General features: G+C 45.4%; 1 protein-coding gene across 1 annotated transcript; it reads right to left on the bottom strand.

Annotated features, from left to right (window-relative positions):
- Positions 1–1,645: 1,645 nt before the first annotated feature.
- Positions 1,646–22,368, bottom strand: DNLZ (DNL-type zinc finger). The gene is made up of 4 exons (XM_029613088.1): positions 21,980–22,368; positions 19,385–19,524; positions 15,759–15,926; positions 1,646–2,214 (listed from the first exon to the last, which is right to left on the bottom strand). The coding sequence occupies exons 1-4, from the start codon at positions 22,310–22,312 to the stop codon at positions 2,211–2,213; spliced, it is 645 nt and encodes a 214-aa protein (XP_029468948.1). The 5' UTR covers positions 22,313–22,368; the 3' UTR covers positions 1,646–2,210.
- Positions 22,369–24,494: the final 2,126 nt, after the last annotated feature.

Raw genomic sequence — 24,494 nt, 5'->3', positions numbered from 1 at the left:
ACACTGACCCCCTACAAATTTAGGGGCCAGTGTAATATTCTGCACCAATGCTAGTGCGACTTTTTATTCCTGCTTTAACAAGGGTTTTTCAGCACTAATAGAACCCCAGTATGCCACAAGGTTTTAGCACCGAAAAAACATGCAGTAAAACAAGAGCAAAAAGCCTCAACTGGAATAGCACATCTCCAGGCAAACTTGTTAGCTATTACCTTGCAATAATTTCCCACAGTAGAGCAGTGAAACCCCTCCCAAATTAAACTTCGACCAGAGAAAGGCTGAGGGTTACCTCTCTCCTGTTAGCTGGCCCACAAGTTAAAACTTTGGACCATTGAGAGAACTGAACACAAATTCCCTCTCTCCTCCTACCCACCCATGATATAAAAAAAAAAAAAGTACTGGCACCTAAGTATTCTCCAAGCTCCCAATCCCAGCCAGAGAATGAGAAGAGATTACCTCCTTTGGCCCTGCAGCTGGTGCAGCTCTCAGATATTCATTCATTCACTTCCTGGCTGGCCACCCATTGATCTTTTAACTGGCAATTGACAATAAACTGATCAATCCCAGGCCAGAACTTGAGGACTGGTGCTTTCCCTGTCAGCTATCAGTGAAATGAGCAAGCAGGGGCCAGCCAATGAAATGAATACATTAACATCAATCCAGGAACAGCTGAGGACTTGCAGGGGTCGGGGGGGGGGGGGGGGGGGGGGGAGGAGGTAAGCTCGTCTCCTCCTCTGAGTGGGTTTGGGGTTTCGGGAGGGAACTTAGATGCCCTAGCTACTTTTTTTTTTTTTTTTTTTTTTAACTTGGATGGGTAGAAAGAATATAAGGGGTTCACAGCCCAGCCCCCTGTCCAGTGTACAGACCGCTGGATTTTGCATAGATTTGCAGTTTTATGGACGTACAAATAACTCCCAAGTGGAAAAAAAAAGCATACTTTTCATTTTGTTTAGTGTGCTTTTACATATACTGCATTCTGTGGGACCTGGGTTTCTACTTCACGTGTCCGCACCAGAATTTAACTCCAATATCCTCTTAATTGCCTCACAACAGTCAAAACATTAACATTTATTAAAATTTATTAGTTGCTTATCACAAAAGGCCTAAGCGACATATAAAGTAACATTCATAAAATCAATATTGTACAAAAAAAACAACCCACGATCTTGGGCCAAAAAAAAAACAGGATTAAAACTTTCCTACTGCAGGCACTGCAGTTTGAGAACATGCTCTGTCCTTGGATTGGGTCTTGTTTCATGGGGAGGGGGGGGGGGGGGCGGAAACAAGCTCTGAATGACTTGAAACAGCTTCCTCTGTTTGGCTGATGATGTGGGGGGGAGGGGGGGGGGGGTTTACACAGGTCACAGCAGAACTCAGCTTCTTTGCCAGAATCTGTAATGTGTCAAATTCTTAAATTTCATTTTTGGCAAACATAAAAAGTGGGTCAGAACAATGGCCACCGAGCCCAGCATTCTCTCTGCCTGGATTCTATTCCATTACAATTCTCTTGCTAACACCACTCAGCATCTAGCTTCTCCAAGTCCACACATACACACTGTCTCTCTCTCAGAGAACATTTCACCAGATGAGAAACCTTCCAAAAAAAAAAAAAAAAATGTTCTACCAAATTAACACAAGGAGAAAGCCAGAGGTTCAGAAGCTATTTTATCTCTTTACATTTAATATGGTAAAGAAATCACTTTTTAAACTTTTTAAATATTCTATTGGTGGCTTAAGGAGACAAGTTCCAAAATAACGGGGACACAGCGAGGAAACATGAGGACAGTGCTCCGTGAAAATTAACATTCCCAGCATGTACATGTAGCCACCAGTTGAGGAAAGGGGAGAAACATCTGTGGTCTGACATCTCGACTGCATGGAAAGCAAGTTTATTTTTAAGTTTTCTTAACCAAAAGAACACCGATATTAAGTGACATGCCCAAGGTCACACGGAGCGTCAGTGAAAGAAGAGAGTCGGACTCATCTCAGGGGAAGTTTCCTGATTCGTCCATTTTTTATGGTTCTGAACTCCGTGCCCAGGGCTATTACTTATCTCGCCGCTGCAAGCACCAGTCCCTGGGCCTGTCCATCTTAGTAGAGGAGCGTATTTCCTCCTCCTGGTCATGGTTTTCGCTTGGGGCAAGATGTCTCTTTTTTTTTCTCACATTGCCACTTCCATCTAGCGACAGCCATCACAGTGGCTCCCTCAGAGATCACCTAAATAAAGAACAGATTTAAACAGCTCTGTAAATGGAGGTTCTTCTAACCTGAAATTGTGTTACTAAGAACTATGATTTTAAAACATGTCATCAGCTTATACTTTGGCAATATAATACAAACCTTACGTGCACTTTGAAAGTTCCCTATAGAGCAAAACAGGTAAAATTATATAACTTGCAACTAATGATTTTGGGAGGGCTGTCACCATTTAGCAAGAAGTGAAGATGGTCTTTTCACTCAGACGCTTTTGAAAATTCTCCTGTCATCAGCATTCCTCAGTGGCTCTCTTCTTACCCAGATTTTGCACATATAATAATTCGTAATGTAACTTTTTATAGTTTGTCATTAGACTTGGTGCCTGATTTTTTGCAGCTTTCTTCTCCTACTTCAGGAAATAAAGGAGGTAAGAAAGATTTAAGGACACCACATTCATCAGATCATACAGTTTGTATGGCTCTGCTCAGTTCCGTAAACACAGATAAAAAAAACAGATTAAAGAAAAATTCACTGCCATAATAGAAAAATGAATACAATTATATATGAATACAAAAATGTTTACTCAACGTTTACTAATTTATCTCTCTACTAAGTTTATATTCCTCTTTAGTTAAGTGTTCCCTGTAAAGCCTGTTGATACTTCTGTTCCTCTTTAGTTATGTGTTACCTGTTAAGCCTGTTGCTAATTTTTGTTCTATGTAAATCGATGAGATGTTCCCAACGTTCGTCGGTATATAAAAGCCATAAAATAAATAAATAAAGTAATTATTAAGAACATAAGAAATTGCCATGCTGGGTCAGACCAAGGGTCCATCAAGCCCAGCATCCTGTTTCCAACATAGGTCAAACCAGGCCACAAGAACCTGACAATTACCCAGACACTAAGATCCCATGCACTTGATGCAATTAATAGCAGTGGCTATTCCCTAAGTATAATTGATTAATAGCCATTAATGGACTTCTCCTCCAAGAACTTATCCAAACCTTTTCTGAACCTAGCTACACTAACTGCACTAACCACATCCTCTGGCAACAAATTCCAGAGCTTTATTGTGCGTTGAGTGAAAAAGAATTTTCTCTGATTAGTCTTAAATGTGCTACTTGCTAACTTCATGGAATGCCCCCTAGTCCTTCTATTATTCGAAAGTGTAAATAACCGATTCACATCTACACATTCAAGACCTCTCATGATCTTAAAGACCTCTATCATATCCCCCCCTCAGCCGTCTCTTCTCCAAGCTGAACCGCCCTAACCTCTTCAGCCTTTCCTCATAGGAGAGCTGTTCCATCCCCTTTATCATTTTGGTTGCCCTTCTCTGTACCTTCTCCATTGCAACTATATCTTTTTTGAGATGTATGATCTTTATCCTGTTGGACTCTATACCCTCCCAAACAAAGTGCCACACCCCCACCAAATTGATCCTCCCTATCATTGCAATATAATTTGTACCCTGATATGGCACTGTTCCATTGGTTATCCTCCTTCCACCAAGTTTCTGTGATGCCAATTATGTCAATCTCATCATTTGCTGCTGTACACTCTAACTCTCCCAGCTTACTTCTTAGACTTCTGGCATTAGCATACGGACATTTCAAAGTGTGTTGTTTGTTTTAACAACCTGCTTTTCAGTTTGGGATAGTTCGGAAATCATTAGCTTCGGTGATTTTTTACAGATAGGCATATGGACTGTGTTTGCTTTTAATGGAACCTCGCTGTTGGGATGCCCTAACTCTCCTGTTTCATTAGTATCCTTCAAGGATACATTTCTCCGAACCATGCACTGCTGAGTGATTGTGTGTTCATTTTTGTTTCCCTGTACACCACTTTGTAGCCTCGTTGTGAGAGGTGACTTCTAAATTTGAAATTAAATAGGATTCACTATAAAAGTGCTGGCTTCAACAAGTCTTTCAGGATGCTGGTCCACTGGCATTTTTAATGCATTTTTAATCTCATGCCTACTCAGTGGTTGTGAAAAAGATACACATGCAAAGATTAATTAAATCATGTATCATTCTAAGTGCTCCAAAAAATCAGACTCTTCTAGGATCACGCTAGTATGTTTTTCCCCAGATGGCAGCAAGTAGGACTCAAACAAGCTCTCAGGCCCCTTTCCCCAGCTATTTTCAGGATAGCCCTAATGAATAAGCATAAGAAATATTGCATACACCTGAGGCAGCGCATGCAAATAAATCTCATGCCTATTTATAAGAGATGACTTGAAAAACAGACTCACTGTGCAGCAGCAGCATAAGGACTGGTTTGAGCATTCTCTCAGCTCCACCATGACTGACATCTCAAGCCCCACCCCCTACAGACCAAACACAAGTAGGAAGCAGGCTGGACTTAAAGGCACAGAACTGCAGGTTAGAAGGCTGCACAGCTGCTCTAGCAATCATTCTCCTGAGCTGCTCATGTGTATGGCTGGTTTGTTTCCCATTGCCTTCTGGAAAAGTCACACCTTGGAGAAAATCTTTAATGTGAAGACCTTATAAAAATAAAATTTACAAACCTTGGCCTCAGAGGGTTTTATTTTCTTTTTACAAAACTTGGGCCTCATTTTTTTTTTTTTTTTTAAATATAGGAATCAAGAGAAAACAAGATGGCAACCTGAGAGGTTGTGACTCCGTTTGCTCCTGCTTCGAGATTCCTAAAATAAGCCTTTTTAGCACTTTACCTTGTGAAAAATGCCTCATAAAAGAAAGGGTAAGATCAGAGTTTACCCACCCGTCCCGGAGATTACATTGGGGCAACGTTTGATATCTGAGTTCACCTCTGCCACACCTAAATTGAGGGCTTCAACCCCCGCTGGAGAGTCGGTGAGAGGAGAGCCGTACTCTCTTGGGGAATTGTCGTTGAGCCCTCCTAATCCAAGAACGCCGCCAAGAGCTTTGCAGCTAACCAGTGACTGAGGAGCTGAGGCACAGATCGATGATCTCACCGCGCGTGCTCAGGCGGGTGGGCTCAGACGCTGCTGAAGCAGTTGGGGGAGCGTCGATAACCCGAGTAGCTGCTTCGGAGGAGGTTGAGAGGAAGAAGCTAGCGTCCCCAGAACATCGGGAGTTGGTGGTTTGTCTACCGGAATTGGGGTAAGACGACTGCCCCCTCAGCAATTTGTTAAACCGGCGGTAGTCACCCTTGGTTCGATCTGGGACCGTGTAGATTATGGCATCCAATCTATATGATCAAGCCACAAAACTGAATGATATTTCTAGTAAAGGTGAGGTACATGAGTGGGATCAGCAAAGGAAAATTGGTTCTTACCTGCTAATTTTCGTTCCTGGATCAGTCCAGACCGCTGGGTTGTGTCTCCCTTCCAGCAGAGGGAGTCAGAGAAAAAAAAACCTGAAAAGGCACCCCTCTTAACCTGGTGGGCCACCTGCAATCCCTCAGTATATACAATACCAAAGCAGAATAACCAATAAAGGAGAACAAATCCCAAAACATAACAACCAGTGGCTACAACAATATGCGCGGTAAAAAACAAACTGTACCGCCGCATAACATATTAATCAAGAAGATTCCTTCCCATGCCTGTAAAGAACTCTGCCGAGGTAAGAAGGAGGAAGAAAACATACAGAAAAAAACGGACTCTCCAAAAAACCCAAGGGCGGGCGTCTGGACTGATCCTTGGTATTACAGGAACGAAAATTAGCAGGTAAGAACCAATTTTCCTTTCCCTGTACATACCAGGATCAGTCCAGACCGCTGGGATGTACCAGAGCTGCCCTAATTGGGGTGGGATCTGGAGAGTCCCGCACGAAGAACACTGCTGCCAAAACAGTCGACCTCCGGATCCCGGACATCCACACGATAATGTTTCGCAAAAGTATGCAAGGATTTCCAAGTGGCTGCTCTACAAATCTCCTGCGGGCAAGACCGACTGGCTCTCCGCCCAAGGGGCCACGTGAGACCTGGTAGAGTGCACTTTCAAGCCTTCTGGTATGGCCCACCCAGCGCAAAGATAAGTGGAAGAAATGGCCTCCTTCAACCACCTAGCAACCATAGCTTTGGATGCCTTGTGTCCCCGTCTAGGACCAGTCAATAAGACAAACAAATGATCCGATAATCGAAAAGCATTGGTCACCTCTAGGATAGCGAAGGAGAACCCAGTGCACATCCAACTTATGCAGATCCTTATCCGTCACAGAAGTCGGATCCAAATTCGGGAAGGCCGGTAACTCTACAGTCTGAACAACATGAAAAGCCGATACCACCTTGGACAAGAAGGAGGGAACAGTCCGCAGCGAAACTCCAGAATCCAAAATATGAAGATACGGATCCAGACACGACAAAGCTTGAAGCTCTGAAATTTGCCGTGCGGATGTAATGGCTACCAAAAAAAAAAAAAAACCCACAGTCTTGAGTGTCAAATCTTTCAACGTAGCCCGCCGGAGGGGCTCTAAAAGACGACCACATAAGCCTTTAAGAACTAAATTCAAGCTCCAGGCAGGCCAAATTTGTCGTACCAGCAGGCGCAAATGCTTGGCCCCCTTCAAAAAACGGGACACATCTGGATGAGCTGCCAGCGAAAAGCTATCAATCTTGCCCAGCAGGCTACCCAGTGCCATGACCTGCACCCGGAGAGAACTGCAAGCTAGACCTTTCTTCAGTCCCTCCTGCAGGAAGGATAGGATGTGTGCCACCGAAGCCAGATACGGGGGGACATTCAAACCTTGGAACCAAGAGTCGAAAACTCTCCAAACACGACTATAAGCCAAGGACATGGACGATTTCCGTGCTTGCAAGAGGGTAGAAACAACAGAATCTGAATATCCCCTCTTCCTCAATTGCCTCCTCTCATAAGCCAGGCCGCTAGGCAAAAGCGATCCGCTCGATCTAAAAATACTGGACCTTGTCGAAGAAGATTCGGAAGGTGGGTGAGACGCACCGGACAGCTGATTGCCAACGAGATCAGATCCGCAAACCACGGCCTTCGGGGCCACTCTGGGGCTACCAGAATGACAGACCCCACGTGGTTCTCTATCCGACGCACGATCTTGCCCACTAGTGGCCAAGGCAGAAGCACATACAGTAGTACGCCGCGAGGCCACGGAAGAACAAGAGCATCCACTACTTCCGACCCGTGGTTTCTCAAACGTCTGAAAAACCGGGGCACCTTTGCATTTGCCCGAGTTGCCATCAGGTCGAGGTGTGGAAGCCCCCGACGAGTGATCAGCCGGAAAGCTGCGTCGGACAATTCCCACTCGCCGGGATCTAGATGCTGGCGGCTGAGAAGGTCTGCCTGCACATTGTCCACTCCGGTTATGTAAGAGGCCGCCAACCAGACTAGATGTCGCTCTGCCCACGTCATGAACCTTTCGGCCTCCCAGGCCACTGACCGGCTCCTGGTTCTCCCTTGGCGGTTGATGTAGGCTACCGTCGTCGCGTTGTCTGACATGACTCGCACCGCACACTGGGCTACCAGAGGGAGAAAAATGCATACCGCCCTGGTTTCCAATCGATTGACCACATCGCCTGATAACTTGTCCAACGACCCTGAGCGTATTGTGACTGGCAAATTGCTCCCCAACCAGTGAGGCTGGCATCCGTCGTGACTATTACCCACTGCGGCTCCCCCAGGTCCATCCCCTGTAACAAGTGGGCCGGAATCAACCACCAATCGAGACTGGACCTGGCTGGTTCCATCAGTGGCAAAGGCAGGCGAAACTCCTCCGATTTCGGATCCCACCAAGAAAGCAATGCACGTTGTAATGGTCTCATATGCGCCCATGCCCAGGGAACCACCTCCAGAGTAGATGCCATGGAACCAAGTACCTGCAAATAATCCCATACTATGGGCAGGAGTAAGGACTTGAGCCAATGGATCTGCACCACTAACTTGAGCCTCCTCTCCCAAGTGAGGAAGACCTTGCCTACCGAGATATCAAAGCGTGCTCCCAGGAAGTTGAGAACCTGAGATGGTACCAACTGGCTCTTGGCAAAGTTGACCACCCAACCAAGGGACTGGAGCTGGAGTAGAACCTTGCTCACTGCTTCCCGACAGAGGCTCTCCGATTTGGCCCGGATGAGTCAATCGTCCAGGTATGGGTGAACTAAGATCCCCTCCCGCTGGAGGGCCACTGCTACGACTACCATTACCTTGGTGAAGACCTGAGGCGCTGTCGCTAAGCCGAACAGAAGAACTTGGAACTGATAATGCTCCCCCAGGACCATGAACCGGAGAAACCGTTTATGACGCTTGCGTATCCCGATGTGAAGATACGCCTCGGTCAGGTCCAAAGAAGCCAAATATTCTCCTGAGTGGACGGCCGCAATGACCGACCGTAGAGTCTCCATGCGAAATCGGGGAACCCGAAGTGCTCAGTTGACTGCCTTGAAATCCAAAATTGGTCAGAAGGACCCCTCCTTCTTCGGGACTACGAAATAGATGGAGTACCTGCCGGCCCTGCGCTCCTCTGGAGGGACCGGAACAATAGCCCCCAGTGATTTCAAGCGACTCTGTGTTTGCCCGACTACCTCTTGCTTGACCAGAGAGCCGGCAGGAGAAATCAGAAAAAGATCCCTTAACGGGCGGGCAAAATCCAACTCGTAACCGTGGGCGATGATTTTGAGGACCCGCTGGTCCGATGTGATCCTGACCCACTCCTCGAGAAACAGGGAGAGACGACCTCCCACCACTGGAACCGGGGAGAAGGTCGGAACACCTTCATTGGACTGCTTACCTCCGGTGGACCCTTGAGAGCCTCCCTCCTGAAATGGCCTCCGACCATGAAAGGAAGTAGGCCAAGACTGAGCCCTCTGAGTCTACTGTCGGGCGGGAAAAGCAGGCGGCTGCGACTGCCGAAATCTGCGCTGCCCCAAAGGGCCTGGAAGACTTAGGCTTGTCTTCTGGCAATTTATACACCTTATTCTCCCCAAGAGACTTAATAAGGGCGTCAAGTTCCTCCCCAAACAACAATTTTCCCTTAAAAGGAAGATTGCCCAACTGAGTTTTGGAAGAAACATCCGCGGACCAGTTCCGGAGCCAGAGAAGCCATCTAGCTGAAACTGCCATGGCCATGTTGCGTGAAGATGCCCGCAACAGATCATATAATGCATCCGCTGTGTAAGCTACCGTGGACTCCCTCCTATTCGCCTGATCTGCTTCCTCTGGCAGCAACACCTGTGATGTGAGCATTTGCTGGACCCACCCGAGAGTCGCTTGCTGCATGAGGCTACTGCAGACCGCCACTCTAACACAGAGCGCTGACACCTTAAAAATGTGCTTGAGGAGGACTTCTAGCCGCCTATCCTGTAAGTCCTTAAGAGCCATCGCTCCCGTAACAGGAATGGTGGTCCGCTTGGTGACCGCAGTAACAGACGCATCCACCTTGGGAATCCTGAGGATATCCAAGACTTCCTCGGGTAAAGGGTAGAGTTTGTCTCGCCCGTCCCACACGGAGGGTCGCGTCCGGAGATTCCCACTCCTGAGTGACCAACTGCTTAAGCATTGGGTGGAAAGGAAAAGTTTGGGGCAGGGCACGCAGCCCCGAGAGTACTGGTTTCCCCTTAACTGGCTCCGAACTGGGGACTGGTGCCTCCACTTCCAGTTCCTCTAGGACATAGGGGGATCAAGGGATCCAACGCCTCCCGGCGAAACAGCCGAGAAACCTGGGGGTCGTCCCCCTCTACTGGAGCGGACTCCAACACCCCCATCTAGGTTTTGGAGGAGAGGACCCAGAAAAGATCCCAAGTGAGCAGGATCCGGAGCCCCCCCAGGGGCCGAAAGGGCATCCAGAGACGTGTCCCGCCGCACAATCTTCGCGGGAGGGGGCTGCTCATCCTGCTGAGCTTCCGCCTCCAAAAAAGCCTTATGCATAAGTAAAATAAATTTTGAAGAAAAAACTGACTGGCCCTTTAAGGGATTCGATAGGTGAGTGGGAGGAGGAAGGGTGGGGGGGGGGGGGGGGAGGACCGGGCCCCGGATCGCATGGTCGAACGGGTCTCAGACTGGAGGAGAAATTGGATCGCTGTTCTGCGCCTCGAGGCAAAATGGGCCCAAAATCACCCCTGGACGAGCCCTCCCCCCCGGGGAGGCAGCTGGTGCAAACCCCGTCCCGCGAGAGGCGCAACCCCGCCTCCCCACATGCTGAGCACGATAGCCCTCGTGGCATCCCGGGGGGGGGGGGGGGTTTGTTTCCAAACAGCTCGATAGGAAAGAAAAAAGAAGAACTTAAAATACCCTGCCGTCTCGCAGCCTTCCGGAGCTCTGGGAACGCTGCAGCACCTGAGGAAACTCGTCTCGGGGCGCCGAGGGGAGGGACCAGCCCCCACCAGTTAATCCCCCCCCCCCCGCAGAGAGAAACGGCCCTCCGGGAACAAGGCTTTTAGAGCTGCCAGCCCCTGCCTTACCTCTACCGCTGAGTGAAAAGCCTGGGAAAATAAAACCATACTGAGTTTTTTTGTTTTTTTTTTTTTTAATACAACCAACTTGCTGTAGCCAAAGGTGTTAACTAAATCATCCAGAGCCTTAGAACTCTGTAAAAAAAAGATGTAACTAAATTTAAAGGAATTGAAAAATCAGGACTGCAGGTTCTGTCAACCCTTCTGCTGAGAGTCAGAGAAAATACTGAGGGATCGCAGGTGGCACACCAGGTTAAGAGGGGTGCCTTTTCAGTTTTTTTTTCTCTGACTCCCTCTGCTGGAAGGGAGACACAACCCAGCGGTCTGGACTGATCCTGGTATGTACAGGGAACGGAAATTTGGAGAACATGATAATGCCTTGCAAAAAGTTAACGAGAATATAAAGAATCTCCAGAGTGTAAATGCCACCATTATTAAGGAAAGGGTCACCTCTTTGAGAAGACTTCAATCGATTGAAAATTATATGAGGCATCTAAATTTAAGATTTCTCACTTTTCCTATCGTAATGGGTGAATTACCTCTGGTGACGTTTAAGAAATACGCTCAAGAGACTTAAAATTCCTCAGCATGAGATTCCACCGGTTAAGAAATTGTTTTTTCTTCCTAAAAGGAGCAGTAATGTCTCTGTATTTCCAGATCGGCAAGGGTCAGACTTTCAAAATCTGACCGAGTACTTAGAAAATTCAAACATTGAGATTGTGGACAGAGCTGTTCTGTTTGTTTTCTTCTTTGATGAAGCTGGTGTTTGTAAAATCATGAAGTACTTCCAAAATATAGATGGGATATATAATGGTGGTCTCGTACGAGTATACCCGGACATATCTAAATCTACCCAACAACGTAGAAAGAGTAGATGCGCTCCAAAGCCCTAGCACTAGGGGGTAGCTTTATTTTGCGCTACCCATGCAAGTGCATCATCAAACTGGCTAGGAACACACATTTTCTTTGTACCAGACCAGTTGAGGGCTTTTTTTGGATGGGAGGAGGCAATCCATTGAGGCTTTAAGGGAGGATACATAGGCAATAGGGGTGTGAGATGTGGAAGCCTTATTCTGTAAAAGTTTCATTTATGTACTCCTCTGAAAAGAGGTTTCTTTCCTCTCCAAAGTTTCCTAAGTATCAACAGAAAAAAAATGTGTTTAATTTAAATCCTTCAACAGTGGGTAAAGAGTTAAAGATTACAGATATTTCTATTTCTTCTTTTCTTATATTTCCAATGCAAAAGATGTTTGTATATTATTGAAAGATGATAAATAAAAAATTTTAAAAAAATAAAAATAAATATAGGAATCATATGGACTAATTATTACTTTATAAATGGTTGGTTTAGAATTAAACCTCAAGAGATGAGCATATAGATGATTATGAATACCTAAGATGACATTTGAAAGAAAACTGCATTTTTTTTTTAATCAAAGCCTAGAACCTATGGCACAATGACTAAGATTAAGACACTTGTAATAATTAATGTTAACCATAAGTAGGATGCACTTTGATGCTTCAGACTAACTTGTGCATGATGGATGTCCTTACCATAACAAGTGACAAATACTACTCCTGGGAGAATTCTGTACTAAAAAATTTAATTCTGCTCACAGCATTTTAAAACTCAGCAAACTACCGTATATCAAAATAATACAATGTAATCACTGTGTCTGAGTAGTAATTTAAGCATCAAAACAGAAAAAGGTTCTGACTCAAAGATGTTAAGTTATTTAGTGCAGAATTCTCCGAGTACAGTAATACTGCACCATATCTAGGGCTTCTGGTTCTGGAGGATTTCACTTTAGCAATCCATGGAGGGCTCAGAGGCAGAGCTGAATTCTTCCAACTGCCAATACTTGCAGCAATATAGTGATGGCTGTGATTGTACCTACAAAGGTCAGTAGTTAAAAGAAGTCATGCTGCCTGTAGCTCTTCTTAGGCTCCACTGATGGCCCAATGAAAATCCCCCGAAATCCAGAATCCCTAACCTTAAGGCAGTAGTCACTCCAAAAAGTAAAAGATGTCTATACCCCTCCCGCCTCAACTAATCCCTTCCAAGGCTGTGCTTCTCCCACAGCTGTACCCTCCAATGCTCTCTCCCCCAGCTCACATCCCTCAACCAGCTTGTCTCCCCACCTGAAATAGGTCCCTTCCACCCTCCCCATCTCTCAGCCACCACAGCATGGCTGGTGCCTCTCTCCCCCCCCCCCCCCCAATAGTCTGTTTTAATTCTGCACAGCAAAAAGGTAAATTCTGCATATGGGGGGGGGGGGGGGGAGATTCTTAGCAAACACTGCATTGCATTCCCCCAGGAATTCGGGAGTGGGTCCAGGAGGATGAAGGAATCTACATCTGGGGGTTTTTTTTTTTTTCTTCTTTTTAATAAACTGGACTGGATCCTATAGGAAAATACAGCCTAGGTTTTCAGATGCACATACCTGGTAATGTTTGAGTTGTGGTCACCCTGAGATTGCCATTGATAAGCAGGGCTGGGGGAAGGGAAAGGAAATCAACATTTTCTATTCAGCGTCTCCCGGGTAATCCACATGCTTTTCTCTGCCACCACCACCACTTTTGTCCCTCCACTATAATCTCAGCATTCTTCTCCTTCCTCCTGATTTCAGCACTCTTTGCTTCTACCCCCTGTGTGTCACAGCTGCCTGACCTGTGCTTCCTTACACTGTCCTCAGCTGAGTCTAGAGTCCTGGACTCGCGCTGCAGGCACAGCTGTGCTTGTTGCAATGCCTCCTGTTTCTCCCCACATGCTGCCTGCAACGTGTGTGCTCCAAGCTTAGCCTTCTCCTCCTGTTTCCTGCAGGCTTACCGAAGGGGCTGGTGCTGTAAACAGAGTCCTGGAGTTTTTGTGTGTTTTCCCAGAGACCCAGCACTTCATGCAAATTCCCCAAATCTCCGGGGAACAGGGTTGGCAGAATCCAGCGGATGAATGTCAGCTTTTTTTTTTTTTTTTTTTAAACAGTGCATCTAGCCAGTTCAGCTAACTTTTGACACTTTTCCAGGCCTACTAGATTTATTCGCGAAGCTGTTTTGAAGAAGTTCATATGAACTGTATTATAACAGAATGTGAACACAGGTGGTGGCACCATACTTTGCAAAGACAAAGAAAGTACTTAAGATGTTTATTGCTACAATGGTTTTGGCAGTATGTGCGCCACTGCCCAATATAAATTTACAATCAGTACTTGAATGTAATCTGCTGCGAAGTGGCTGAAAGGCAGAATATAAATCAAATAAACATTTGTACTTGTGTGCTGACCCTAGATACAGAATGCATACTGGCAATGCAAAAGCAGTATCAGTAAAGCCAGTATCTTAAATGTGTGCTGCTTTTGTGCAATGACCAGGACATCTTCCTGTCTTGTGCTGCATCCTCAGCCCCTATGGACTCAAAAAGCAGGAGTTAAGGATGGAAATCACAGCCAGGTCTCTTACTCTGCCCACTGCTAATGAATACAGCAAAAAAAATAATAATAAATTGTACATTTAAAGAATGCAGAAATAAAGGACAATGCAAATTACAGAAGGTAATACTTTTCTTATTGGACTAACTTAATACATTTCTTGACTATCTTTCAGGAACTAAGGACTCCATTCCTCAGGTCAAAAGATACATATCAGATCAAAATATATACAGAAATTTTTTTCAAAAAGATTACTCACTCATGTAGTGGGCATATTTTGCAACTACTCACCAAGAAATACAAATTGGAACACAGAATAATTTGGGGAATTTCCGTGATTTTTTTTTTTTTTTATAGAAAGTGCAGGCCTGGATTTGTTAACAGGTTTCTGCTGCCCTGACCTACGCCCAGGGCAGCAGAAACCTGGCGGCAGCAGGCTAGTGAAGATTTTATGACTTTCAGTTGTGCTAAATCTCACTCAGCAGAGAACAGCCCTCTTCTTCCTGATCCAGTACCTCCCTTCAAGGCAACATGCAGGGAACAGGAGAGCCTGCACCAGACGATCAAAGGGGGAGACTAGGAGTGAGTGAATATAGATCACTGAAGGGTGGGATGCAAGAAGGAACAGGACTACCTCCATCCTCTCCTCCCCACCCACTGCAATTCAGATCCTCCCTCCCTTCCTTGATCTTGGATTCTATCCCCCAGATCCTGGAACCTTCCTTCCTACCTCCCCCTTCTCTCCAGACCCTGAAACCCACTCCCCAACCCAAGATCCTTCCTCTCTCTCTATCACAGATTCCTAAGCTTGCCCCATCTCCCATCTTCCTAGTCCTCTTTCCTTTTCACACCTCCATTTCTCCTCACTATTCCCCTCTCCATACTCATAATTGAGATCACTTTTCTTCACCCTATAAAAATAAAGTTATACTAACCATAATGTAAAGCTACTTTATTTTTATAATGTAATATAAAAGATGGAAATGTTTGTCATTTTGCTTCTGAAGTTTTAAAATTTTGACATAAATGAATCTACCCCTGAGCTGCCACAGGAAACTAGGGAACTGTGCCTTAAATCTTTTGCTCCTTGTTGTCAAACCTCAGGCAGGGGTGATAGGGGGCAACAGCACTAACAGTGCCTACAGGTGCCAAAACCATAAAAACTGAGAACGTGAAAGCTAAACATAAAAATGACATCAACAAAAATCGGAATTTGGATAAACCTGAGGCTCAGGCTTGTAAATGGAGCTGCTCCATGTCACTTAAACAGCCCTGCAAGACGTGGTATGAAATCACACAAGTTTCTGTCCCTTGTTTTTTTTTGCCTTTCAGTAAACACACGCTGTGCAGCACACATGCAGCTCAGTCCATTACATTCAGCTCTGAAACACATCTGCTTTTGTTTTACACCTTATTCTTGTGTCTGGCCACATGGGTAAAAACTCACCTTTGCATTCTAGGATTTATTTTCGTACTTTTGTTCAAAGTGCTTTACAGAATAGCAACAGGAAACATGTTGAGGAGACTGCAGGCAGGAGTCAGCAACATGGCCAAAAGCAGAACACGTGAAAAGCAACTAGAAAATGGATTTCCCCATCCCCAGTACATAATTCTAGCAGCTGATTGCCTCTGAAGACGGGACTTTTGTGCTCTCATCAGCTCCTGTCCTGCACCATCTACAGCTAATTCTTATGCTATTCCAGTAAAAAGGGAAGGCAACCCGCTCCCATCCCATGCCACAAGTTTCTCTGGAAGTGCATCATGGGAAGAGTTACCTTATGGTCTTGTCTTCAGACTCCACGGGCCTCAGGTTGCCTCTGTCCTCTTCAGGATGATTCTGGGATTCCTTGTCCAGCATGTTCTCCAGGACCAGTTCCAGGGCGTCCTCGCCAGCAACACGTCTCACCTTCTCACCTTTGGCAGCCAAAATTTCTTCAATGTTCCTTAATACAGAATTCAAAAATGGTCACAAGAGGGGTGTCCATTCGTCTGCAGAACTGGCTTTACTGACAGTTATTGTAGGGAATCAACTGTCAAAATATTTTAAAGGAAAAAAAAAAAAAAAAAAAAAGAGAACTACAGCTTATAGGATTCACTACTTAATAGCACTGGCTCTATCACTGCTTTACAAAATAAAATGAGCAGCTCATTCTAAATCTGTAAGCAACGGCTTTTTTTGCTAAATGGAAACGTAGAATATGCTGCCAGATAAGGACCAGGAGATCCATCCAGTCTGCCCATTTTACTTCCTGGTGCAGTGCCGCAGACCTCAGTTGTTCTCTGGCTTTCGTCTCACTTTTTCCCATGGAAATAAAATGTCAATCAACCAAACAAATCTCTTTTTGTTGGCCTAACTTAATACATTTCTTTACTAACTACCGTATTTTCCGGCGTATAAGACAACCCCCAACTTTTCCAGTTAAAATATAGAGTTTGGGATATACTCGCCGTATAAGACTACCCTTCTGTGTCACTACATAACCATACTGTATGTGGTACCCAGTATACAACAACCAGCCAATCACGGCAAGCGATGTACCTTACCGGCGATTGGCTGGTTGTTGTGTACAAATCCTGCTTGGATTGGTCAGCTCTCCCTGCCTGCCCAGCCCTCCCTGTCTCCAAGACTATCAGAGCGGTAACGCATCCCTCTGGCCCACCCTTGTATCCTATTACCGGTACCTCCTTCTCTGCCTCTCAGATCTCGCTCCTGAGGACTGCTGTGAAGCGGCGCAGATGTGCATGTGCGAGATCTGAGAGGCAGAGGAGGTACCGGTAATAGAGATGTGAATCGGAACCGGTTCTGATTCCGGTTCCAATTCACATCGTGTTTTTTTTTTTGTCCGGCCCGATCGGGTTTTTTTTTTTTTTCTTTTTTTTTTTTAATCGGCTGCGCCCGAGCCGATAAACAAAAAACCCACCCCAACCCTTTAAAACTAATCCCTCAGCTTCCCCCACCCTCCTGACCCCGCCCCCCATGACCTGCCAAATTAATTAAATACAACCCCCCACCCTCCTGACTCCTCCACAAGATCTGCCAAATTAGTTTTCTACAGCCCCCCACCCTCCTGACCCCTCCAAGACCTGCCAAAAGTCCCTGGTGGTCCAGTGGGGGTCCAAGAGCGGTCCGGGAGCGATCTCCTGGACTGCCGACGGCCCTTTGCCCTTACTATGTCATAGGGGCTACCGCTGCCATTGGTCGACCCGTGACATAGTAAGGGCAAAGGGCCGTCGGCTTCCAGCAATCAAAATGGCGCCGACGGCCCTTTGCCCTTACTATATCATAGGGGCTACCGCTGCCATTGGTCGACCCCAGTGACATAGTAAGGGCAAAGGGCCATCGGCAGTCCAGGAGATCGCTCCCGGACCGCTCTTGGACCCCCGCTGGACCACCAGGGACTTTTGGCAGGTCTTGGGGGGTTTTGTTAAGATTTTTATTTTTTTTATATTCGCTCCATAAGACGCAGACATTTTTCCCCCCACTTTTGGGGGAAAAAAGTGCGTCTTATAGAGCGAAAAAATACGGTAATTATTCATCCTATAAGACTACCCCCAGCGTATAAGACGACCCCCCGGCTTTTGAAAAGATTTTCAGGGGTTAAAACTCGTCTTATACGCCAGAAAATACGGTACTCTCCTTTTTCAGGGGATTTAGTTGCAACCATGAATCCTCCGTGCTTATCCCAGACTTTCCTGAATTCTGTTTTGGCCTTCACCACCTCCCCTGGAAGGCCATTCCCTGCATCTAGCACCCCTTTGGTGAAGAAATACTTTTTGATATTTCATAAATCTAATCCAAATCAAATTTACTTATCACCTGCCTTTTCTTCTAAAGGTCAAGGTGGTGCGTAGAGTAAAAGAAGACAAAAAATCATACATACCATATAATACACATAATAAATATCTACCCAGAGCCTGATATCATGCTTCACTGGCAAGTTCAGGGAATTTACTAAGATTCTACAGACAGCTGGGATCGTACACAGATTTCATATATATATATATATATATATATATATATATATATATATATATATATATATATATATATATATATATATACACACACACACACACACACACACACCAGGCCTGATTTTCAAAAGCATATACTCTCTTAAAATTGGGTTTTACATGTGTAAATGCAGCTTACCTGTAGGTGGGCTTTTGAAAATTGTTACAATATATGGACTTACATGAATTGCCATAGGATATTCACATGTAAGTGCACTTTACGTGTGTAAATGGCTATTGAAAATTGCTACGATAGTATGTTAAATTTACACGTGTAACTCCTTTGAAAGTTCATCTGTGCGCGCGCCTCTAGAAACATGTCACACCAGCGATGGGCAAGACAATGTGGTGAACCAAACAAACCCTGCAAATGTGTGAAAGTGAAGCAAAGAAAGGAAAACCTTCACAATACCCAAAGGATTCTTGATAACCACTTGGCTGCAAATTCAAGGATCCTGGGAGCCTTATAGCTGAATGATAGCTGCTCATTCCTGTTAACTTTTCATACAGAACTTTTCATACAGAAGGAGGAAGCTTAGCAGACCGGCAAACCTCCATCTTCATATATTTGTTCATTTTAGAAGGTTGTCCTCATCAATTTTACTTTTGGCACCCCCACTTACTTCCCCCCTCTACTCTTTTCCTGATTTTTTTTTTTTTTTTAAAGAAAGCTAATATTGTGGCACTTCACAGAGCTACTGAAAGATGGCAATATTTGAATCTTCTGTCTCTGGAATGGTTAAGGGCTCGCACTCTTTGGAAACTTACAGGCAGCCCAGGCACTAGGAGTGTGCTGCAGGATCCTCCACCCCAGTGACAGCTGCATGAACCTTTTCAAAAGTATTTAAAATTGTGAAGGACTTTGCAATTTGATTCAGATGAATGGCAATTATATAATAAACTAGTGCAAAGTGCCTGTCAAAAAACGACAGGAAAAAAGCCATTTATACACATCTGTGAAAATGAATGTTTTACGAAACTGGAACACCGTGTTCATCAGTCCACAACTCTGTTCCTCAGGGTCACCTTCATTGAATCTGCTGTTGCCTCCTCTTTCAGCCTGTCTATTGTCTTTGCAAACCTTTGTGCTCTATTTCATCTCTTCTCCTACATCCTCTTTGCTCTTTTGTTTCCTTTTTCCTTAGAATGGTCATGCTTTCTGCATTCAACTATTGCCTCAGCTTTCGTTTGTTACTTTTAAAGACAATTTTCCAAACCATCTACACACTGACATCAATTGTACAGTGTTGCCCTCCCTCGATACAGCTAAAAATACACACACTATTTCACGACGTGCCGCCTTTCAGCCATTTTTACAGTAGGAAATTAGATATAAAGAGTAAGGTATTCAAAATAATTCGTTTGACAAATGTTACTGTATACTTACTTTTTACCTTCCAAATCTGAAAACCAACCCAGATTGTCTGCTATGATATGATGGTTTTTACAGCCAGGGCATTTTACAATCACTACTCCATTATGGTAAGCCAATTTGGAAATGGTTTTCCTAGACCTTGTCTGGCACACCTACAAAACAAACAGCCCCGTCAGAAAAAAAGCGAACAGCTTTTGTCCTACAAGAGTGAAATGCTTTCAATTTGCAAATTTGCCCTGTTTTGTCGTTGTAAATCTCATCCTGCAATTCCATAAGAACAGATCCTTTTTCTGCAATTCATGTGTACCTTCATTTTTTTTTTTTAAATCCTTTTTTATTAGATGTACATCCCTAACTATAAAGAAATACATATTACAACACAGCTCATCAGGCAAGATACAGAAAACCTCTCTAGCTAAGGATTTAAATTGTGTGATACACGTTAAATGTTTCAAAGGACAAAATTGAATTACATATTTAAAAAAACGTTACATGTGGATTAAAATGAAGAGGCAGGAGTTAATAAACAAAATCTGCACTAAATGTGCGAGAATTTGAAGAGCAGATGGCCTTAAAAATTGACATGCTCAATCCTGATCATGTTTCTATTGGAATGGTCAGCAGAATTTAAAAGGAGACAATGTTGCCCCTGTATAAGTCCCTGGTGAGACCTCAGTTGGAAAACTGTATTCAGTTCTGGAGTGGGTACAGAGGATTGCTACTAAAATCATCAGCCTTCTTCATTGTAAAGTATATGGGGACAGACTTAAAGATCTAAACATGTATACTTTAGGAGAGGGATAGAGTAAATATGATAGAGACATTTAAATACCTCCAAGGTTTCTATTCACAGGAGATAAGCCTCTTTCAAAGGAAAGTGGGTTGGAACTCCAAATGGGGTCACAAAAACTTCAGTTGGGGTCACAAGTGCTTCAGACATCAGTAGTCTTCAGGTGCCAGCAGAAGTATTAAGTAGAGGAATTCAGCATGGGAACTTTGAGCCAGAATTCTCTCAAATGCATGAGTCTATGTTAACCGGAAGCCCTGAGTCAGGAGGTGATTGGGGCTGCTGCAGTCTGTGAGCTTGCACTAGCTTACAGTCCCCATGAGGTCTTTCATTATTAATGTTGCTACCACTTACAGATCACCATTAGGCTAAGGACCAGTCATGAAGGGAGAGAAGGGCTGAGAGGGCATGGGCTGGTGGAGAATGCTGCTGCAGATCTATTCTTGCCTGCCACTGACCTAAGAGATAAATGTTGCCCCTGTCAACCTATCCTCACATCCCACAAGTTGCCATCCACCCTTGGCCGATGGCCCAAGAGAAAATGTTACTGCTAACTCTAGATAGGGGAATGTTTGGAGGGGGAGGTGTTTGGATGGATGGATCAGCTGCAGGAGTTTGAGAGTTGATTAGGTGAAGAGGGGTTGGCTGTGGAGGGTGAGATAGGGTGAATGACAGAAGATCAACTGGGGATGTAAAAAGAAGAGCTGGGAGATCAGCTGGGGAGTGTGTAACAGAAGGGTTGTAGGGGAGGAGATGGGGGATGACAGAATCTGCTCGAAGGGGATGCAAAAATGGCTGGAGGAGTTGAGAAAGGGGATGGACTAAGGAGGTGAGAAGAGCTGGGGAATGTAAGAGATCAGTTGAGAGGCAGAAGTTGAGAGAGGGGGGTCATTTGGCAAGGAGACTGTCCTCTGGACAGGATGGAGTTTGAAGGAGGGGGTGGAAGTAGAGAGAGGGGGTAAGAATGAATGCAAGAGTAGAATGGTTGCTGGGAGACCACACCCTTGCTAATTTGTTTTGGTCATTCTCCAGGGTTATGGGAATTTTCAAGTGCTAAAAAGGGGTCACATTGGCTAAAGGTTTGGGAAACACTGCTCTAGAATGAGGGGGCATGGAATGAGGGTAATGGATGCATGTAACAGCCTCCCCCTGGACATAGTGGAGACAAGGACAGCATCTGAATGCAAGAAAACATGGGATAAATACAGAGGATCTCTGAGTGAATGGGCAGACTAGATAAACAGTATGATCTTTTTCTGCCATATTTCTATGACTGTGGTACCTATGACCCTGCACTTTTCCCTGCAGATAGGATTTTTGGGGTCACAATCAAAATATACCTGGAAAACACTAGGGGAGTGCCCAAAGTCAGCATAATGCAAAGGCAAACATTCCTATTTGTATGCTTTTTTGGGCGTAGTTTATCATAACTGTAGATCCTTATTTTTTAGCCCACAGTTTTAAAAGCCCTGGAAAGCACATAGTGCAAGGAAGGCTGAATTCAGGCACCTAGGTCTAACAGTCCTTGTGCTCTTCCAGGGAGCAACAGCAAGACAATTAAAAAATTAATGTCTAGATAACTACCTCTGCATTTATACAATGCCCTCCCCCAGACTCTGATCCATCTTGTTCACTCTCAAGGATACAAGTATAATACAAATATAATACAAACATTTTTAAGGAGGACGTTAAAGAAATAAGGCTCCAGTTTGTAATATGAAGACGTCCGAGTTTTATTCCGAAATGTATATAAGCATAAGAAATAAAATATATAAAGCCAAAAACTGAGGCTCAGAAAGGAATCCTTTAGCACTGCTGACCTTGCAGGTATAGACTAGCTGGTAATGGTTGGCTTGGATCTTCCCCAGAGCCTCTCCATCAGCTCTCGACAAGGACCTGAAGAAAAGAAGCCGGCATGGCCGGGACCCCTCAACCTGCAAGACAGAACTCAGTCCCCGGGGCCTAGAGAGGGGATAGGACGGATGGGCACCGGAAACCGTCCTTGGCAGGGGAAAGGAGCGTGTAGAGAGCAGTACTCCTTGCCGTGGGACATTCCCGGACACCGGTACCTGCACTCCCGACCCACAGGATCTAAGGGAAGCTCCAGCTGTACAGCGACCAACTACCCGCCACAAACTCCCCGGGAATCGCATCCCACGACCCGACGGATATGACGTTACACAGGACACGGCCGGAAGTTCTTTCCTGGCTTCGCATGTAGCTAAAGTTTTTGAGGACGGCCATTTTTGATTTGGGCAATAGGAAGGCGGAACTCCCTAAAAACGGAGTCCTGATAGGTGGATTACCCGCTCCTCCCATATTTTACCTTTTAATCTAAAGACCCGTTAGAGCAGAGCTGAATATTTTTAAGTGTTTTGCCTAGGCAGCATGCCCTTCTAGACTTTCGTATCTTTTTGGGCCATGTTCCTGTTTCTTAGCATGTCTAACATTTTCAGCTACTGAAAATTATCCTTGGAGCAGAAACGGATTTAGGGATTTTGCCGCCCCCAGGCACTGTTACTGCTGTCGCGCCACTGCCTTCCTCTCCAAGGGTCAGACAACAGGGGGCAAGAAGTGTGAGGCACAGCCCCACAGTTTTCTGTGGGCATCTCAAGGATAGATTCACTGATAAAAATTGGAAAATTCTGAAGCACATTGGCAAATATTTCCATTTTTATATTATGTTATAAAAATTAAATACTTTTCCAACCTTGTGTCTATAATTTATTTTTTTATTTGAGTGAGGAAAAGTGATTTTAAGTATCAGTATAGGGATGAGAAGGAAAGGGTGAGGACTAGTGATGGGGAAAGGAAAGAAGGAGAATTAGGAATGTGGTGGAGAGAGGGTGATAAGACTAGGGATAGGAAGGAAGAGTATGAGAAGGAAAGAGGACTGTGAATGAGGGGAGGAGAGGCAGAACCTACTGGGGATGGGAGATGGATTGAGGAAAGAGGGAAAATCAAGAGAAATGGAGAGAAACAGAGGAGGTTCTGGGATTGGGAAAGGAGAAGACAAGATATGTTGGGTGGATTCTAGGATGTGGCGAGAAGGGAAAGGAATGAAGGGAGGTCCCAGGATCTAGAGATAGAAAACAATATCAACGGAGAGAGAACCTGAATTGCAGGGGTTGGGTGGGTGGAGGATGGTGTCCCTACCATGCCCTGGTCCTGCTCCCCTCCCACTTGCATCATCTCTTTAACCTCTCAGTCTGGTACATATACACACCAGCAGCAATCTATTTTCTGTTACATCTGAAGTTCTCTGTACGTACCGGATCAGTCCAGACTCCTGGGTTTTACCTCCCCTCCAGCAGATGGAGACAGAGAAAGATTTGACTGACTCTGCCTTATATACCAGGGTGCCACCCACAGTCTGCCAGTATTTCTCTGTCTCCCGCAGATGGCAGGGGGGCAACACTCACAGTCTGTTCTGATTCTTTAAAAAAAAAAAAAGAAGAAATAGAAACAGGGATTATTTGGTTGGTATGTTCTTTTGATTTTTTTTTTTTAAAGGAAAGAAATCTAAAGACACCTTCAAGGTGCCTTGAGGTCTCTTGCCTCCCAGGGGGTTGACAGGTCCTGAGGGGACCATCCCCCCCTGGTCGAGAGGACAGCTGTGGCTCAGGGTCGAGGGCCCTACTGAACCGATAGGGCAGCCCAGCTTGGGGTGATACCGGGGAGCCCGGATCACTCACCCCAGCCAGACCATTTCAGGACCCGATTGCACGGACAGCTGAGCAGGTTTGCAAATTTATTCACAGCATTTTTGCACAGCTCTCCCTTATCTTGATTGCCGCGGTGGTCGGGGAACCTTGCTCTCCGTTTAAAAAAAAAATTCTTAACTTCTTTTTGTAGTTTGCGTCGGCTCTCTCATGCCGCACGGTCAGTCGTGTCGGGTGTGCGGCTCCAGGTGGGCGCGCCTCTCCGGGGATGGGCTATGCTCAGCCTGCATCCCTGGAGGTGAAGGAACGTCGGAGGCTCTCGGGGGTAGTTCTTCGCCAGCAGTTGGTGGCGATCGTGTTCGGGGCTTTGCTGACATCGGTTTCTCGGCCCTTGCCGCTGAGTTCGGGAAAAGCTGCCATTTTGGGCTCGGGCTCAGCAATGGCTCAGATCGCGGCGGGAGAAGGGAATTCCCCGCCGCCCCCCCCCCCCCCATATCACCTCAGCAGCCCGTTCCACGGTTAGTCTCCCCTGCAAGGCCAGACGCTGCAGGGCAAGATTTAGACGCTGACACGGATACAGCTTCAGATTCTTCTGCATTTTCTTCAGATTTTATCCTAGCGATGCACAGAACTTTTAAAGCAAAAAAGGCAGGTAAGAAGTCCGCTTCTCACT

Source organism: Rhinatrema bivittatum, chromosome 8, assembly GCF_901001135.1.
Source record: "Rhinatrema bivittatum chromosome 8, aRhiBiv1.1, whole genome shotgun sequence".
In the NCBI taxonomy this organism is placed as follows: Eukaryota; Metazoa; Chordata; class Amphibia; order Gymnophiona; family Rhinatrematidae; genus Rhinatrema; species Rhinatrema bivittatum.
The sequence above is the reverse complement of the archived record's forward strand: the minus strand, read 5'-3'. Positions and strand labels throughout refer to the sequence as shown.